General features: G+C 36.6%; 1 protein-coding gene across 1 annotated transcript; it reads right to left on the bottom strand.

Moving 5' to 3' along the window:
• Positions 1 to 12,193: 12,193 nt before the first annotated feature.
• On the bottom strand, positions 12,194 to 17,052 carry LOC117212744 (protein spaetzle-like). The gene is made up of 7 exons (XM_033457773.1): positions 16,665 to 17,052; positions 15,479 to 15,617; positions 15,179 to 15,360; positions 14,509 to 14,574; positions 14,336 to 14,439; positions 13,172 to 13,364; positions 12,194 to 12,360 (listed from the first exon to the last, which is right to left on the bottom strand). Exons 1-7 carry the CDS (start codon positions 16,716 to 16,718, stop codon positions 12,316 to 12,318), a joined length of 783 nt encoding a protein of 260 aa, XP_033313664.1. The 5' UTR covers positions 16,719 to 17,052; the 3' UTR covers positions 12,194 to 12,315.
• Between the last annotated feature and the right edge of the window lie 3,015 nt (positions 17,053 to 20,067).

Below are 20,067 nucleotides of genomic sequence, written 5' to 3'. Positions count from 1 at the left end.
CGTCCTACAGAATTCCCGTTGTCATGTGAACCGTCTGAGCGCAACGAGGAAGGCATCGGTTGAGTAACTGCAAGCTGTCTTAATATGGATGACGCGAGTGCTGTAATAAGAATAAATTGCATTGCCGCCTTCACTGCTCTGCTTCACTTTCTGTTGCCCTTGAGGATCCTAACATCGTTGTCGGAAGGATCCCAGTGTCATTTAAGCTCTTGCGTGAAATGCAGTCTTGATAATGATGCTTGACCGATCGAATGAATGATCAGATGTTATCCGTCTTGGCTTAGCAGTGTTTCAAGCAGCCACCCACTTGCAGGAGGTGGCAGCCGCCGTTGCTGAGGCCGGGGGCTGCCATGCTGATGAGGTCAACGTGGGTGTCATACGCTCCGCTCCTCGGGGCCTCGGGTCGGTATGGCTACGCTGCCCGCTGACAGCGACCAGGAAAATCAGCAGAGGAAGAAACGTCCGACCAGGAGGTAGGATTAACATAGACTGGTCAGCGGCAAGGGTTTCCCTTCTCCCTGCGCGTCGACTCCAATGCTTCAGGTGCATGGAGTCGGGTCATGTGCGCTGGGACTGCACATCGACGGCCGACCGGTCGGAGCGCTGTTACCGGTGCGGGGCGGAAGGATATCGCGCCAGAGGCTGTTCGGCGCGAGTACCTAAGTGTCCGGTGTGCTCGGACCTGGGGCTGCCCGCATCGCACTGTGTGGGGTGACGCGCATACTAAGGCCCCGAGACTAATGCGTCTATTCGTCGGATGCCTGTTTCGGGGTGAATTCCTCACTTCGTGGAAAGAGGGGCGGATGGTCCTGCTGCCAAAGCCGAGGTGCTCTCCGGACTCGCCTTTCGCCTTTCGGCCGGTGTGCCCTTTAGACGAGGCTGGCAAGCTGCTGGAGAGAGAGATGGTTGCCAGCCTGGAGACGCATTTGTCCCGGAGTGTTCCCGGACTGCACGACGGCCAGTTCGGCTTCCGGAGAGGGCGGTCTACGACCGACGCTGTTGTAGCGTAAAATTAAGATAAAGACAAGAAACTTGTCAATTTCCGAACAGGAGATCGAGTTCTTTTATTTTTACTCAATTTGTACAGTATTATTTTCGGTTCGCGATGATACACTTTTGATACTTGGGCTAGTTGAGAATTTTTTCAGACTGACTGGATGATTTTGAAGGGAGCGTTTATATTCTTTTATTCGTTGGAGTGGGAGAAGGCTTTGCTCGTACTTATCATATATTTCGGAGAACGGCTAGAGTGACCGAATGCCACCCAGGCGGCTGAGAACGGATGCTGACCGGACGGTCACACGTGATAAGGCGCTCGGAATTTTATTTTATTATATGGCTGCTCGAACTTCACCTGTGACATTCCCCCCCTCTTAGATTGAACTTGGTCCCTCAAGTTTTCTTCAAAAGACTTTTGTGGAATCGGACTTGACGTTGCTTGAAAATTGCAGCTGATTCCTCCTCTTCCTCTAGGTGGTATGTGTTGGTTGGAATATAAATGTTGGGTGTCGAGGCCAGGGTGCGTGGTACTGGTGGGGCTGTCGCATTGTGGCTGTTGATTACGATTTCATTTCGGCAGCAAAATATATTGATACATAATTTGTTCGGTATACATTTCCTGATGCATTTGAATACCCCTATTTTGTTTAATCCATATATACCTAGTATGCCTAATGCTATGTACCCTAATATCTGGAGCGTGGTTAGTCCCCAATACTGTATATTTTTAATTCTGTGTTCGAAATTAAGAGTTTCTATCTCGTCGCCTATTTTATCGATCGTTGTTTTATAGCCTTGTAAATTATCTATTATTTTCGGTGCTCGCTCGAGTTTATCTAATAGTGAAACTATCGTTTGTTTTGAGCGCTAGGGTTTTTGTTTTGATTTCGTATACGACTTCGTTTTTTGTTTCGCCTATACGCATGTGTTCGTCTTTGTACAATATATCGCAAGAAGTGTTAGCTCTTATGATGGAAGGCTTGTCAAGTTTTTGTAAGGTATGTTTCGTTTGGCAAATTGTGTCTATTTCTATCGGATTTGCTGGTATCGCAATGTAACAGTTGCTAGTTTTGAGCGGTATAAAGCTAATGTCTTCAATCTTAAGTACAGTTATTTGACAATGTTCAATGTGTGGTTTGAAATTTATTATTTCGCTGCGACAATCGGTTCTTGAATTTCTGTCATGGATTGGTAGTGTTTGTTTGCATATAGTGGTTCCGGCTCGATTCTTACAAAGTTTGTTGAAATACTCGATATCAGCGTTTATAAATGAAAGACCTGAGGTTAAATATATCTGATATTCGACTACTGGAGCCAAAAATACTCCATTTCTCTTACTTACAGGGATAGGATATACCTGTAATATGTTCCATTCTGTGTTAGAGACTAAAGGTATTATAATTTTGAAAAATATTTTGTCATCTATTGTGAAGATTTTAAGATCACTGATGTCGAGTATGAATTGAAAATATTCGGTTTTGGCAGAGATCGCGATGTTGTACATCTGGCTACCTATTGCCTTGGCGTAATTTTCTATAAATTCATCGGGGTCGAGTATTTGTGGACTAATTATTCCTTGTTTGCCTAATATCATGACGTAGACGTTCATCTAATTGGAAGTGTAAAGTTTGCATCGCGGTGTCGAGTTTCATGATCATCTTAAGCATAAATCTATCGATATTTGCCTGCTGTTGTTGCTATAATATATCGCTATATGATTTCTCTAAGTGGTTTAGGCTCTCTGAGTTTACAATTTTTCTAATAAGTGCTGTTTGATTAGCTATTATGGTCTTGATTTTATTATTGTCATCGAATAGTTTGTCCATATTCACGTTTATGAGCGTAAGATCGTCATCGTCGAGAGTTCCGAACAGACTTTTCGATACGGAATCTATGATGTTGAATAAACCTCGTGTGCTTCGGGTATGTGTTAACGCTTTCAAGTGTTTTGCAAGTTGTTTTAGGTTATTGATACGATTTTGTAATCTGTCTAACTCTTCAGCGTATTCTTTGCTGATTGCACGTGAGTCTATTGTTAATTTATATGATTCTATTGTGCTTATCTGCTCGCATATGTTGCTAGTGTCAAATCCTACTATAACATTGGCAGTATCGCCGTAAAATATCCTTCTCCTATGTTTTCTACGAATACAGGGTTTTCTTCTAATGGTGTAATATTTATTTGCGCGGATATTATTCCGGCAAAGAGGAGCGTCGACCTGGAAAGTAAGGTTTTAAACGATTACCGTGTATCTTTTGTCTTGAATCAGATAGTATGGAGTACATACTTTATCAATCGTGTATGGTCCTAACCATTCCACATCAAGTTTATGCCTTTTATGATCGTTATGTATTAAAACGGAGTCTCCTTCTTTAAAAACTGATTGAAGTTTTATAATTTTACGTCTTTGGCCGCGCTCTTATCGCTGTTTACTCTTGATCAATGTTTCGCGAGCGTGTCGGAGTCTAGAGTCCCATTCTTTTTTGCGGAACGTGACTTCGTCTGCGTATGTGCGTTGGGGATTCTTGGATATTGTGGAGGGAAGATTGGCTGGGTGTCCGAATGTAAATTCGAATGGCGTGTAACCAGTGGAGTCGTGTATCATTGTATTATATGCAAGGCATACAAAGTTAAGTTGATCGTCCCATTCCTCATCCGAATTTCGCTGTATCGATTTTAACATGTCTGTTACTACTGCGTGTGTTCGTTCTAAAGATCCGTTACTTTGTGAGTGGAAGGATGTCGTTTTGATATGTTTGATTTTGAACGCGTCTTCGTACTGTTGCATCAAACTAGATATAAAATTCTGTCCGCGGTCAGTTAATATTTTTTTTTTTTTTTTTTTTTTGAGCGGAAAAGATGTAAATGTAATGATTCAAGAGTGCGTTCCAAATTGTTTCCGTTTGCTGGGTCTTTAATGGTACGAGTATTAAGTATTTGGTCAGTTCGTCATGTATGGATAGAATGTACTGATTGCCCTTCTTCGTCTTTTTCAATGGGTCTAATAAGTCCATAGCAATTTTATCGTTTGGTTCGAGGGGTGTGTCCTTCAGGAATTATAAAATTCGTTTGATCGCGTTCTTCTCGGTCTGTGTGAAACTGTCGTCGCCTATACCTATCTTCTGGTTTGTATGAATAATTTCGTTTAATTTAGTTAACCATTCGATTCTGTCGTAATTTCCTAGCTCTGTTTTGGATAATTGATAGAAAGATTTACGGTTCGGAGTCATTTTGAGAATTTTGGGTAACGCGTCGGTAGATTTTTCCCAATCGTGATACTTTTTATCGAGTTCTATGTTCAAATTTTCGCGTCGTCTGGTCAGAACATGTATTCTAGATAGTGCGTCGGCTGCAGTATTATCATTTCCTTTCGTATATTCTATGTCGTATTCATATTCTTCTAATTTTAATTGCCATCTCATCAAGCGTGATGAGGGGTCTTTGCAGTTCTGTAGCTAATAGATATTGTCGGAGGCGTTTCACGGCCCATACTATTGCTAAAAGTTCTTTTTCTGTAGTGGAATAATTTCGTTCCGGTGGATTTAGAGTTCGCGAGATATAACAACATGGATGTCCGTCCTGTGATAAGATCGCACCTATACCTTCGTTACTGACGTCAGTCGTTAATGTGAATTGTTTTGCAAAATCTGGGAATTTTAATACGGGTGATGAACAGAGTTTGTCTTTTAATGTCTGGAATGCTTCCTGGGTTTTATCTGTCCAATGAAATGGTGTCTCCTTTTTTGTAAGTTCGGTCAATGGTTTCACGATTTTGGAAAAATTTCTGATGAACTTGCGGTAATAACCTGCTAGTCCTAAGTAAGATTTGATGTCTGTGGGATTACGTGGCTGTTTGAAATTGCTAACGGCTTCTAATTTTTTGGGATTTGGCTTTACACCTAAGGAATTCACATTTATCCGGCTGTATTTTGAATCCGAGTTCGCGTAAGTGTTGCAATATTATCGCGAGGTTGCTATTGTGCTCTTCAATCGACTGTCGGAATATTATAATATCGTCTAAATACACAAAGCAATGTTTATTTATAAGTCCTCTTAGCGCGATATCCATCATGCGTTGGAACGTTGCAGGTGCATTCTTTAAACCGAATGGCATTCTATTGTAATGGTAGTGCCCTCGTGGTGTGGAGAATGCTGTGTATTTCTTAGAGTCTGTGTCCATTGGGATTTGGTGGAATCCGGAGGATAAATCGAGGGCTGAGAAGAATTTTGCATTGCCTAGTTGGGATAATATGTTGTCTATGTCGGGTAATGGGTATACGTCTTGGTCAGTTAGCTCGTTTATTTTTCTGAAGTCTATTACGATTCGCCATTTCTGTTTCCCTGAGGCGTCTGCCTTTTTCGGTACTACGCAGACTGGCGAATTGTAAGGGGAATCAGATGGTTCTATGATGTTCTTTTGTAGTATTTTGTCAATTTGTCGTTTAATTTCCTCTTTGTGGCATTCGGGTGGTCGATAGGATTTTGTGTTAATGACTTTGTTCTGTTTTAACATTATTATGTGCTTAGTAAGGTTAGTGCAAGGTAAAAAGTCGGTCTCTAAATTGAATACGTCGAGATAAAACAGCAATATCTTTTCGATTGGTTCGCAGAGAGTTTTCTCTATATGCGAAAGTCTGAAATCTAAAAACGACATACTAAATCTTTAAATGTGGAGACTTGATCATATGTATTTGAGTTTTCGATAAGACTGGTTATTTTGGCTGGGCATTCACCGCCATTGATAAAGCATACCGTTGTCGGTTTTCCTTCCAAGTAAACTGTCTTTGACACTGCTTGCTTCGGGGGTACATTGTTTTCCTGTTGCAGTAAAAGAATACTGCCGTCAAGCTTCAGTTCTTGGTTCGAGAGTTGAAATTTGAATTTAGATAGAGCTGGTAAACCGAGTATGTCGTACTCTATGATTGGAAAGTTGTCATCTACTACAAAGAATTCTAGAGTTTTACCGAATAATTTCACAAAGGCGTGTACATTAGTAGTAAATCTAGAGTATCCCATTGAGAATTTTTGTTCTTTTACTTTCTTGGGTTGTAACACACATCTTCTCTTGAATATGTTAATTCCTGCTCCGCTGTCGACGAGGAATTTATGTTGTCGTCCATTGGATCGTAGAAACACTGTGGGTAGTCTTCCTGTTGTGGCGTTAATTCGTAGGTCTGATCTATTGGTTCCTCCATTTCCTCCTTGCGTGTCTCTATACTGTGGACTCCTGGTGGTCTCGGATATTGGCCGGGTGATCGAAAATTTCTACATTAACTGGAGGCATGTCCGATTTGATTACAGTTGAAGCATGGCATTCGTTCGTCTTGCCGGAAGGTTCTTGGCATTGGATTAGGTATTGGAGTTGGTTTTTTAATGATTGGGTTGGGATTATTGGTCGATGGTCGTTCCATTAGTCTTGGTCGTCGATTTCGATCTTCTCTGAAGTATCGCTCAATGTCGGTGGCTTTCTTTTCAGCTTCGATGATATTGTATGGTGGGCTGGCGAGTAATACTTGTCCTATTTCGGTTTTTAGGCCTCGAATGAAATCGGTTACGAAGTCTCTCGGCATTCTATCGTTCATTGCTCGTCTAGTAATTTCGTCCGAATATTCGTTTATTATACTATACTGTAGCTTATTGAACGCTCTGCGGAACCTGATGATATAACTTTAAACATCTTCGTTGTAGTGCTGTGTTATTTCGCGTAGCTGATCTAGTTGTTCCCGAACGGAGGCTCGGGTGGCTACGTTTCGTCGTAGGGCATCGTGCAGTTGTACGTATTCACTAATCCGTATATTGCGGATGGCCATTGCGGCTTTACCTGTAATTTTATCGATCTTAATCATTTAGAGTATGATTGATTGTTCGCTACACATGGCTCGTACTTCATGCACTTCGCGTATGAACTCTGCTACTCCGATATCGTCTTCGCCATTTAGCTGTGGAATACACACTACCGCGTCTCTGGCTCGTAAGCTCGGAGAAGTAAATTGCGATAAACGGTCTTCACCGGGAAGGTGATCGTTAGCTTCTGGTCGAATCGGTGGAGGAGGTCTGTTTCTCGCGGTACTAGGTTCGTCCATGGTAATAAAAGAGCCTAATTCAGTAGTAGCGTCATGTCCTAAATTCATTTTCGAGATATTTTTTCCTAATAGTTCTATCTCTGCTGCACGTTTTTTGTTTTCACTATCGGCCATTTGTTTTGTTCCTTTTATACATTGCGCAAGAAGTTCGATTCGCTCGTTTTGTTTCTGCATAGCGTCGAGTATGGTACGAGTCAACATATCCATAGCTCCGGGTGCAGAAGCGATGTTAATGGCTTCGGTTTTTTTCTTTTCGAGGTGTGGACATGATTTTAATGGAGTTTATTGAATTTGAACTATCGTTGTTAATTGAACTCGAAATGGTTGAGGAACAATAACGTAAAAATGAATCCAGATTTCCAGCTTACCGTAGTAGCTATGGTCGTTGAGGAGCCTCTGGGGTGTTTCCTCTCTGGTTGGTTCTAGATCCCGAATCCTGAGTCCTGAGACGAGTCCTCTCGTCTAGTTTCACCGTAGTGGAACGTTGAAAGTTGCTGCAGGGCTTCGTAGTAACAAAAATTCGTAGTCCGCTGATCCTTCGATCTTCAATGATGCGCATACACCGAAATCGTAATTTCGTTTTCACTGAACCGAATGGATCCTGGCAGGATCGCCAAAATGTAGCGTAATAATTTATCAAATTATTACAAAGTGTCGATCTCAAAACAGGAGATCGAGCTCTTTATTTTTACACACTTATACAATAAAATTTTTATTATATTCGAGGTTCACAACGATAAGGTTTTGGGTAGGTTTTGAGTATTGCAGACTGCAGACTACTCGGGTGATTTTGGGAGGAGTATTTATATGAGTTTAGTGATTGGAGTGGGAGAAAGACTTTGGTCGTATCATGTTTGGATGTTACTCTGGACTTTGGTCATGTTTGGAGTGACTGGATGTTACCCTGGCGGTGACTCATGATAAAACAATTAGGATTAACTATCTTATCGGAGTCAAATTTACCCTGTGACAACGGAATGGGTGATGTGGACAAGGATATGAATCCAATTCTGAGAAAGGGCAATTATGAATATTGGAAGACGATGACGGAAGCCTCGCTGGTTTTCCTGGGCTGTTGGGATACAGTAGAGCCAGGATTTACGGCAGCAGAAAGGTTGAGACCAGACTGCATGAAAATGGACAACAAAACACGTGCTTACATTTTCCAGCATGTTCGTCCCGAGTATCTCGGGAATATCAGAACCTTGAAAACAGTGAAGGAATGCTGGAAAGCACTGGAAGACGTCCATGGGAGGTCTACGTCGATGGACATTGTTTTATGCATGCGGGAACTGGGAACTATTGAGAAGACCCCCAGCATGGATATCTCCGCGTACTGCGGAAGGATCCAGAACCTGTATGATAAGTTGTCCAGTGTAGGTATAAGAATTGAGGACCACGTTATGGCATGTTTCCTTTTGGCCGGCCTCGTGGCGGATCCAAATTACGCGACGTACATCAGAGCAACAAGGATCGATAAGGATCTAACCGCGAGAGTCGTGAAATTCGATCTTCTACTCGAAGAAAGAAGCATCGCATCGAAGAAAAGCTGTGAACACTGCATGTCACATAAGGAACCTATGCCCATCCGCTGCTATCGGAGACAAGATCCCATTGGAATTATGGAAAAGTAAGGGATGCGACTTCCACGGGGAGATCAACAGACTGAGAGTATTTGGGCGCAGAGTCTAGTACCTGAGAAACCCAAGCGGAGGAAAATTTGATAGCAGGGCAGATGAAGGGATATTTGTAGGTTACGACCGACAGGTCAAGGGTTATAGGATCTACCTGCCAAAAACCACGAAAGTAATAATATCTTGTCATGTCAGGTTCGCGGGGAATGTGTTTCCCTACAAGAGTGTTAAGATGGATACGAGTAACATAAAAAGGAGATTCTCAGAATAGATATGGGACGTGGAAGATTTTGAACTTGGAAGGGGAGTTGACTAGACTGACGTTGAAACTCAAAGTGATGGCGAAAACAATGAAGGGGAGACTGACTATTTCATGGACAATTTAACGAATGAGAATAATCGAGGGGAGGTTTTGAGTGTACCAACTGTGCCCAGGAGGTCGGCAAGATTACATAAGCCAAAGACGTGTGATAGTTGGGCTCATGTTGCCACCGTTTGCAAAACTTAAAGCATGTGTGTATCTGTGAATGTGTACGAAGCACTGAGGGGGCCAGATGCTCAAAAGTGGACTGATACAATAATGAAGGAGTTAGACAATCTAAAAAATAAAGATGTGTGGGACATTGTGCAAAGACCTTTGAACAAAAATATTATAGTCTGTAAGTGGGTGCTTGGCATAAAGAGAGACCTTGATAGATATAAGGCTAGACTTGTAGCTCGGGGATTCTGGCAGAGACCTGGAGTAGATTATTCAGAAACCTTCAGTCCAATAGTAAAGCACAGAACTCTAAGAATTCTGCTTGCTCTGTGTGCAGAGAATGAGCGGGGTTACGAGCATATCGATGTGGAGTGTGCATATCTCAACAGTCTGCTGGATAAGGATATATACATGGAGCAACCAGAATTTTTTAAAGTTCCAGGAAAAGACAGGACTCAATATGTGTGCGAATTCAAAAAGAGCCTGTATGGACTGAAGCAAGCCGGGAGAATGTGGTTTAGGTACATTAATAGTATTTTGAAAGGTATGAGTCTGAATCCATGTATGAGTGATCCGTATATGTATGTGAATGCGTCTAAAGATCTGATTGTAGCTGTGTATGTGGATGACATTCTTGTGTTTGGAACGAAGGATAGGATTGAAGTGTTCAAAACCAGAATTAAGGAGAAATTAGATGTTAGGATGCTGGGTACCGATACTCAATTTCTATCCATCCACCTGAGTAAGCCAAACAGTGCCACTGTCGCATTTGATCAATCCGTACAGATAGGTCAAATGCTGGATCTGTTTGACATTGCTCATGAGGTTGGAGTGTCAACGCCGCTAACTAAGAAGTGTGAAGCCGGTTTTGACAGTGAGTATGGTGAGTCTTTCGATAATAAGTTGTACGAACAACGTGCTGATGTCGCGTGTGCAATAGGGAAATTAAGCCAAAGATGCGCAAATCCGACTGTACCCGATTGGAAAGCAGTGAGGTGGATTTTCAAGTACCTGCTAAAAACCAAAAACTTGAAGCTAGTGTACCAAAGGACAGGACAACCTTTGAAGGTGTTTTGTTCAGACTTTGCGGGCTGTACGGTAGATAGGAAATCTAGGAGCGGGTATGTCTTCATACTCGCTGGTGGTGCAATATCTTGGTTATCCAAGAAATAACCAATTATAGCTTAATCGACATGCGAAGCGGAGTTTGTAGCGATGCAAGAAGCAGCAAGGGAAACTGTGTGAATTTCCTTACTGTTAAATAGAGTTAAGACTCAATATTTTACCAAAGCTATGGGGCTTGTAGACACTACGATCAAAGGGGAGTGTTGAGAAAAGATAAGTTGGCATGATCGCTAGTTACTGCAAGCTAAGTTAGAACGACTTCTAACGACGCTCTTTTGTCTTAGAAGTCGACCACATGTTAATAGACTAAGTTAATCTAACTAAATTAATCTAAACTAAGTTATCCTGAGTGTTAAGACGTGTTGTGCAAGGCGGAGAAATATTGAGAGAAAAATCGAATCTGTGTGAATCGATTAATTATCAACCCCAAACCTACATCAATTAACAGCAATTGTATTATAAACCTGTTTTGATAATAACATTTTAATAAACGGTGACTCTTAACTAAAACTTTTACAACACTATTCCGAGTGATAACCTTGACAATATATCAAAAAATTGTCGAAATCAAAAGTGACCCGCATCTTGTGAATATTTCACAAAATTCTTTTATCTGCATGATACTGTGCTACTGTGTTTTATTAGTTGCTATTATTAGTATTTAGTATACATTGCGTTGCTACTATACTATCTCTTTATAACAGTTATTAATTCGTAAATTTTGCATCAAGGTGAAAAATACAATTAATTATAATTGCTTCACCCATAAGCGAAAAAAGTAGACTTATAAGAGTTTAACTATGTATATTCTTATTCCAGTTTTGGAAAAATTGAATACAAAATGTAATGGAAATTTGATGTTTTAAAAAGGTTTATTTATTTGTTACGTTTTTGTTTGATTCGTTTTGGTTGTGTTGCCGTTAATTTTTGAATTTAGATTAAATGCGTTGTCTGATGTTTAATGCGATTGGCAATTAAACTCCACGTTTCGGCTAACCTGCTACGCGCAGGAGTACTGGCACGGGAGAGAATCAAAGTTGGTGAAAATGAATGTTCGCTTAATCCTATTATATTATTAGACAAATATTCTCCACAACAAATGTTTATTCTAATTCTAATTGGGTATTGACAGAATTGTCGTTGAGATTTCGAATACTCGAAGTTACAATCGTTCGCGATACGTTTTCACTCTTATTAATTACAAGATTTTAATTTAATTGATTTTCAATAATTTACAAATTGACAAATACAAATACGTCGATTAACAAAACTGACAAGAACTGGGAACTAATGAAACAAAGAACTAAAAGCTAAAGAACTAAAGGACTACAGAACTTAAGAACTAAGAGCAAAAAACTAAGAGCTAAAGGAACTAAGAGCTGAAAAACTAAGGAACTAAGAGCTGAAAAACTAAGGAACTAAAGAATTGAAAGGCAAAGGAACTGAGAAATTAAGAGCTAAAGGAATTGAGAACTAATCGCTATGAACAAAGAAATTACTTGCCAAGAATTGGGGAACTGATCGCCAAGAACCAAGAAATTAATCACCAAGAACTGAGGAACTAATCACACAGAACTGAGGAATTAACTACTCTGAACTAAGGAATTTCCTTCTTCTATGTCGCTTATTTATATTTAGATCCATCGCCATGTGACGGGTTATTCCGTGGGGATTGTGAGGCTCGAATTTGGTTTCTATACAAATTGTTAAAATTTATTTAAATTTCAAATTGGAACGCTCACTCGCGCTATTGGTAGTTTTAGTCTACGTTACGGCGCGTGCGCAGCGCGGGACGTGACATATTCATACAGTTTTTGGAAAATAAAAAGATTGAGGACATATTTGTGAAGAACTGTTGCTTTTTATTGTTTTATCATGTTGTCATTGTTTCACATTTTCTGTCACTTTTCATATTATAGGGAATAAATTATATTAAAACATTTAAGGCAAAGTATAATAAATATCTGATGATTAAGATCCATGCTACTTTTTATATTAATGTTTCAGATTATTGGGATTGTCCTCTGGAGAAGAGAATCTCTATAACAATAAGTAACGAATTATGTATTGGTAATGCTTCAGATGTCGATAACAGAGTATCCCATTTGATTTCATGTTCTAACATGTAGCATCTAGTATGTCGAGGTAATAAGAAAGACTATACAGTAAAAAATAAAGAAGAACATAATTCTCTCCTTTGAAAATTAGTCTATGTTGAAATTAAAAAACATTAAATTATAGTTGTTCAGTTATATGTTATCTAATATTATCTTGTAAAATTCGTTACTCAAACAAAAGCTTAAAATGCAAAAAAGTAACTTTCAATAAAAATTTTTGCAATTTGTTTTCTTCTTTTTAACGTTTTAAGAAACTTTATTAATATACAGGGTGGTTGGTAGCTGGTGGTATAAGCCGAAAGGGGGTGATTCTACGCGAAAAAAGAAGTCGAAAATATAGAATAAAAATTTTTTTTTAATTTTTTTTTTTAATTTTTCCATCGAGACAACGATCTACAGTAAGATCCGTTATAACGAGACGTGATAAAGTGCACGCGTACCGAGCGAAAATTCAAAGCCGATTTTCTCGAAAACAAAGCCTCAAACGAAAAATTTTTATTGTATATTTTCGACTTCTTTTTTCGCGTAGAATCACCCCTTTCCGCTTGTACCACCAGTTGCCAACCACCCTGTATACGCACAATCTTTTATCTAACATGGCAGCTGTCGTGTATTGTTGTGTATATTATCGTACAATTACCTGCCAATTATAACATTCTCCAATGAAAAATAAAGATTAATTGATCTTAATGAAATCAATTGGTGTTGGTTGATTTATTGTGAAAATCACTTACTCCACCAATCCGTATCGAAGTGCCGATGAATTTGACGTGACAACAGCAACTAGATGGAAACCGAAAATGCTGGTAGGCAACCGAACCATCGTCCTCTAGGCCTAGGAGTTGATTATAAACGAACTTTTGTTTACATGTGGTTTCGTAACCCATTGGTATGCCATATTTTATGCTGCAGCGTTGGCCTTCATTACTATAAAAAGGAAATGGTTTAAAGATCATTTTTAAAGTGCAAGCGTTTTCCCTAATTATCAATTTGTTTTATAATGAAAGTTCCAGCCAGTAACTAAAGTCTATCGAAACCTATATCAATTTTACGAATTTAGTTAACATATTTCCAAAAAATGATGTAATTATACATTTAGTTTACAAAAATCATAGAACGAAATTATATCAAAAATTGCAAAACTTTGAACTTTATTAATGTTAAGAAGAATGCAAATGTTTACGGTGAACTTATAAAATATTATTATAATATTAAATCTATTTTACTTATAATTTTATGCAAATATAACAAGTGTACGCACTCTTTCCAGACATTGTATTTTTTATTCTTTTTACTTTCTTTTCATCTTAGGTTAAATTGTTATACAATTTTAGTGCTGAAAGTATTAACATTCGTGACTGACTGCATGTTTTGCATGAGAAGCTTTAACACATTAATAGAAATTGCATTGTTGTATCGATAAAAATACCTTGACTTGGTTCGAGATACTTTTATCCTTCGCGTACTGCCTGGAAAAGTATAGTTACATGGATAAAACTATAGCTATAGTATAATAGTGAGAATAAAATAAAACATGTATAGACATTATCTTTTCTACGTTTAATCTTATAAAATTATTGAAATTGTAATAAGCAATCAATCAAATTCTAACATAATCTTAAAGTCTTTATCCTCGGGGATAGGCATACCTCAGATTGAGGACCACTGATCTAGGGTATTCAATAATGAAATTGACAAAAATAAGATTTTCAGTAATTATGTATTCCCATTATTGTTGTCTATGCCGTTCAATCTGTTATAATATTCTACTTCCTATATACGTAGTAGCAATACATATTATTACATAAAGCTGTTAGCATTTTGTGGCGTGAAAGAAATAGAGTGAAAAGGGGTTAGTGAAATATTTCTTTCATCTAGACAACAAAATATATACCTACATGCATTTTTCTATACGTACTCCCTGTTTCAATTCTTCGTTGTTAAGAATATACTTCCACTCGTTGTTCATATTTTCCGCCGTTTTCGGAAGGACGACATGCTCCTGACATTATATTGAAATTATTGCATTATGAAAGATACAGATAGAAATCGAATACTAAATTATACTTACAGATGATGCACAGAACGATTCTGTCTCAATAGAATCTTCTCCTAGCCTGGGTTTGAGCATATCTATCTGAAAGTAAAACCAAATTTGGAAAATACAATAGAATATGTCCATTATTTTCGGATATTATGTAGATTTATAAAAATAAAAGAATACAATAATTTATAGGATTTAAGAAAAAGATAAGATAAAAGTGTTAGAAAAAGACAAATTAGTATCGGAAAAAATTGAAGAACATGATAAATCATATTTATTATATTTTACAGCAAAGCAGCTTTAAAATTCAATTAATTATCAGTCAATCTTCTATTATTAAAATTCTCTCTGTATTTTTTGTGGGTTTACGTATTTCTTTTTTTTAAATCCATTTTAAAGTTTGCAAAATATTAGGATTTTTTAATTTCTACTCATAATGTTGAAACATTATTTGTTTTGATATAATAGTTATATTTTTGGTTTCTATACAGCTTCGTCAACCTAACAGCTATTTAAAAATAACTAACATCTTTGAAATTAACATATTTTCATTTCCAATTATATCATTATAACATTTTCCTGTTTTATTGGAAGATGACATTAAAATCAGAAAATCGACAAATATGTACTTATCATGTCTTTTTCCTATAATCTTCAATTAGAAAATGAAAATACTTTTACAAAAATGGATACCAACCATGTCAACAGAAGTATAATTTACAAGATGTGGATTTTTGGCAATGATATCTTTCACCAAATTCGTAGGATAATTTGGAACATCTTCACAGTAGCTTTGCCCTTTGCAAGAAGGTATTACTGATCCCACCCTCGGTTGTATCGGTGCGGTATGATCATCAAGAAATGCGATGTTACCATTTTCTAATATTGTTCAACACATGGAAGAAAAAAGAAGGGAAGACGTTAAATAAAGTGTTGACGTTCTTCCCTAACTAAAAATAAAATAGGAAAAAGCCTTTAATTTTGTTAAGAAACAAACTAGCTGTGTTCGTCTTCGTCAAAGATCTGGTTTCTCCCATTGCATTGTTTTGATTTAGAGGCCACTTCCAACTTCCTGATGGAGCAGCGCGGGGTTCCTCATACGATCGACGAGAATCGCTGTGAGCACTGTTGAAGACCTTTCAAAAAATAAGATACATTAAGTTTGTAATGTTTCTGACTCTACGAATTCCCAGAAAACCTGATTTCCTTTTTTTAGAAACACTTTTTTTAGAAACAATATACTTATGTTTATATTTATATGCATAGTTTTAAATATTTTCAGCGACAAAAGAAAATTTAAAAAAGGATAGTTTATTGTTTCTCAATTATTAATATTAAAATATTCCTTAGAAATTTTCATTCATATTGATTAATCATTAAAACTTAAAAATTGAATGATTCAAATTGTACTTTGAAATTTCTTAAAACTTCTACGTGCTAAAACTGCAGAGACGGTCGCTAGTTCAAGTCGTAAAAGCAATTTGCCGAATCAACATATTGTTTCAATCAACAGCTTTGTAATCTAACTATCCAATTCAGTCGGCTTATTGCGATTATTTGGTTCGAATGTCAAAAAATTTTTAATAGTTAACTCAAAGAAATGTTTAGAACAGAAATATATCCATGCTAACAGTGATTTTTTCGTATTTTCTTCAAACTTAAAAAATTTGGTCAATAACAGAGAGACATTATTCCACTACTAATAGACACTAGTCCAGAATGATTCAATGAATGCAACAACAAAAGATTAGAAGCTATCACGAAAAGTATTACTACGATCAAATCTAAACTATCAGAGCGAGAGATTCGTAAATTTCAGGATGCAATTCTTTTAGCCTTTGAAAAACATTATTTTTTATTAATTATTCATTGTAGATTCATTGTAGATTCATTGTAGATTCATTTTTTCAAATGGTCGAGGACATTAAAATTTGTAAGTTCTTTTATCTAAAACAAATATCATTCAATTAAACCTTTCAGAACCAACATAAAATTATTTTTTTAAATTAATTATTAATAATAAAAACATCTTTTTGAGCGATTTTGTAAAAAAATTTGTCTTAAGAAGTATAACGAAGGTATGAAAGCACATATATATGTTAACTAATAACTTTGTATAAAGTTATTGTAAGTAGTTGGTAACCTAACCCCAATTTATTAAGGTTTTTTTTCATGTTACTTACCAACAAGACAATTGCAACATTAAATACAAAAACTATGGTCTGATGTTCCTTCATCTTACACTGTCAGATAGCTTTTCTCTTTTTCCTAAATGATTTCTTCTTCCTTTTTTTTTCCTAAAATACAATACTTTAATTTTAACGAGAGTTTGATTTCGTTCGACCAACTTTCTCTATTATTCGATATACGTATATATGTTGCGTGTCCAATGATGATACACACTGCACTTGATACCCGCCGAATCAACGGCTGGAAGTTCGGATGATAACTGCTAACGACACTAAAATGAACTTGTGCTCGCCGTAACAAGTTATTTCTGTTCTGTCTAATCACTCAACCAGACTCTAGTGTAAGCAATACCTGATAATCGAGTGTTGAGCAACGAAACCAGTATCACGTCCAGCTTTTTGATTACTGTTGGCTATCAAAGTTTATAGTGTACTCTGTACTAAAAGCATCAGATCCAATCATAGAGCTTATACCAATGGAGGGGCTTGCTTATATGGCAAGCATAGGCAAATCAGTACCAGGAGAATCAACAGGGAGGTAGATATGTTGTCGTAACTGCGCCCTTCTCTCTCCCACTCCGAGTTTTTCTCTTGTGAAGATAAGACGCACAATAATATCTTCTATATATTATAGTATTATATTAATAATATATAATAATACCTCCTATATATCAAATAACAAAGCGTATCAAATACGGAAACCTCCGATAATTGACAAAAAAGAATCTCTGGATAATTGCATCGTCGTTATCCCCACTACTAGGAGGAGATTCCCCTCGACGCATCATGGAGCTCGACTGGTCATCACAGTCGATTACTGTAATATGATCCAACGCCAGATATCGCTAAGACAATGTATGTAAATACCAATTCAAAAGTGAAACATTTTTATTTTTGACGTTTTTTAAATTAAACTTCTACTAACGTAGTTGTGAGATATTTCTGGTTAAAATAAAATCAAACACGATATAGTTTGAATTATATTTATTTATTCATATTTATTATCACTTATTTAATTATCTTTTATTAAGTAAGCAAACATGATTCAAATTATATTGTGTTTGGTGTAACAAACATATTGGTAAAAGTTGCATGGATCATAGACAAATTAAAAATAAAAAATTGTGAATTTTGAATTAATAATCTCACTTTATCGCCTTCAACGGCTTTAGAGCCTTTAGCGTTTAGAGCCTGAACGCGTCGACTCTCAGTACCTTTTTCCTCTTTGATTTGTTCTTTCTACGTTCGGCATATCTAAGATGTCAGTTTCGAGGAATAGAATCATTTCTACCTATTTATTTTGGCATTAAATGTACATATACTCAATATGTTTGACCAGACATTGTCATAGGAAACATTTTCAAATTACAAAGGAGACTTGAATTGCTAAGTATTATATTGACATAAAATATTTTTATATTGGGAAGATTATAACAATAAATAACACTAAAAAACCAAGTAAAGGGAAAAATGAGAAAACTAATATTGTTTCATAATAAATAAATGTAAAATAAATTATTTTTAAATTTAATAAAACGTAGGTACTGTATTTAATTCAATCTTCTCAACAGTTTTAATATTTCTTAAATATTCATTGTGTTATTTCTTAAGATCGTAGATGTTTTTACCATATCAATAATAATATCGTGCCAGTAATAATAATTCTTGATTTTATTTATTGATTTTAGTATTATTGTCATGTATTTTTTTAGTTACACAAAAAGATTTAAACAAATGATCAAAAAAACCTTTAATAACTTTCAGTAATTTAACAAATAAATTACAATTTATCTGGTCGCATAGTTATGGATATATGATCATATAGCCACAGTTCTGACAGAAAAATATCTTTCTCTCTCTCTCTCTCTCTCTCTCTTTGTCGATTCCCTCGGCGCATTCCTGGGCCTCCATAAGCTCTATTGCTCTGATGCACTACCGGTTCTCGATCAATTCTGCACCAATCACAGTGCGGATCTCGTGATCGTCGCCACTATCTACCACCTTACAGTGACTATATCGAGTGTTACTCCCTTCTACCTTCAAGTTGAGGGTGTCTGGATTGGATTCCGCGAAACCCTAGTCGCCGAAATACCATAAATATTTTTTTTTTATTTATTTGTTGAAATTACAATCAATTCTCGCGTTGAGAAATACCATAAATATGGCCGATCTTATGGCCTTTCTTATAAAGTACCTACTTGTCAATTCCGTTATTTTGACCGTACAAATATCAAATCAAACCGTGCAATTTCCCAACATCTTATTCCAATTAAATAGTCCGTTCGCGTTTTAAGAGACGTAACAGAATAAGTGGAAAGATTTTCTGGAAAGAATATACATTTGTTTTTAAAAGAGCAATCATATTGTATTAATTAATTATAAAAATATTAAATATTAATAAATAAATTTAAAATAATATGAAAAGAACATACTCGATATTGCAACTATACATCGCTATATGTCGCGCAAAACAATCACCAATTCTGAATTTTTCGAGACTTGTGTGGATTCACGTGTCATTAACATCCGCTTCTTTGTCTTGATCTCTGGTGTTAGAATCCGTTTCCAGAGACAACTGTTCACCGTAACCAAATATTCATTTTTTTATCTACGTTACATAAGATACCAAAATAAGCCATGAATCATTTCTAAAATCCGCAACAATGAAAATTGTCGCAGACAGTTTTCTATTAAGGAAGTTGTTAAAAAGTTTGTTATCTTGAGGAGTTCAGCATAACTCTTCTCTATGTTTGTGGTTTAGAACACTCCAGTATTTTTGATTTTATACCATTTAATACATTCCGATTTTTTTTAACCAATTATCATTTTTATCAATGTGATGCTCATTTTATATAACATGATCAATTTTTCATGTTACATAACACATACACGATGCTGACACGATGATACATAGATGATACATGATGCTTATTGTGACTGTATCTGTAATTATATTGAGGAAAAATTATATTAAATATAATAGTGAAACAATTATCCGCAATCTAAGTATTATGTGTAGAGTGAAAAAATTTGACAAGGTTAGTTTTCCTTACGAATCTTATGCACTGTTCTTGCACAAGTTTCACGTATCTTAATTTTTTGTGACCTAGAATTGGCCTTGATCGACTATGATTGACTATAATAGTTGAATTCATCTTGACGTGAACTATATTTATGTGAATTAAAAAATATTTAAAATTAAAATATATAATTCCATTTAAAGGAAGGTAATGACCTTTATATGTTCTTGATCCCTTCATGTAAAAGGTCCAATTACATGAAAAGTTGTGGCCCTTAGAATACTTAGATTTTCATAAGAACATTTTCTTATATCACCAATATTTTCGACAATATCCCACTGTCATGTTTTACGTGTCTCACCCTGCATAACATTTTG

This window comes from Bombus bifarius, unplaced genomic scaffold (assembly GCF_011952205.1).
Source record: "Bombus bifarius isolate JDL3187 unplaced genomic scaffold, Bbif_JDL3187 scf7180000008360, whole genome shotgun sequence".
Taxonomy (NCBI): Eukaryota; Metazoa; Arthropoda; class Insecta; order Hymenoptera; family Apidae; genus Bombus; species Bombus bifarius.
Note: the sequence above shows the minus strand (reverse complement) of the source record. Positions and strands in the feature narration are given on the sequence as shown.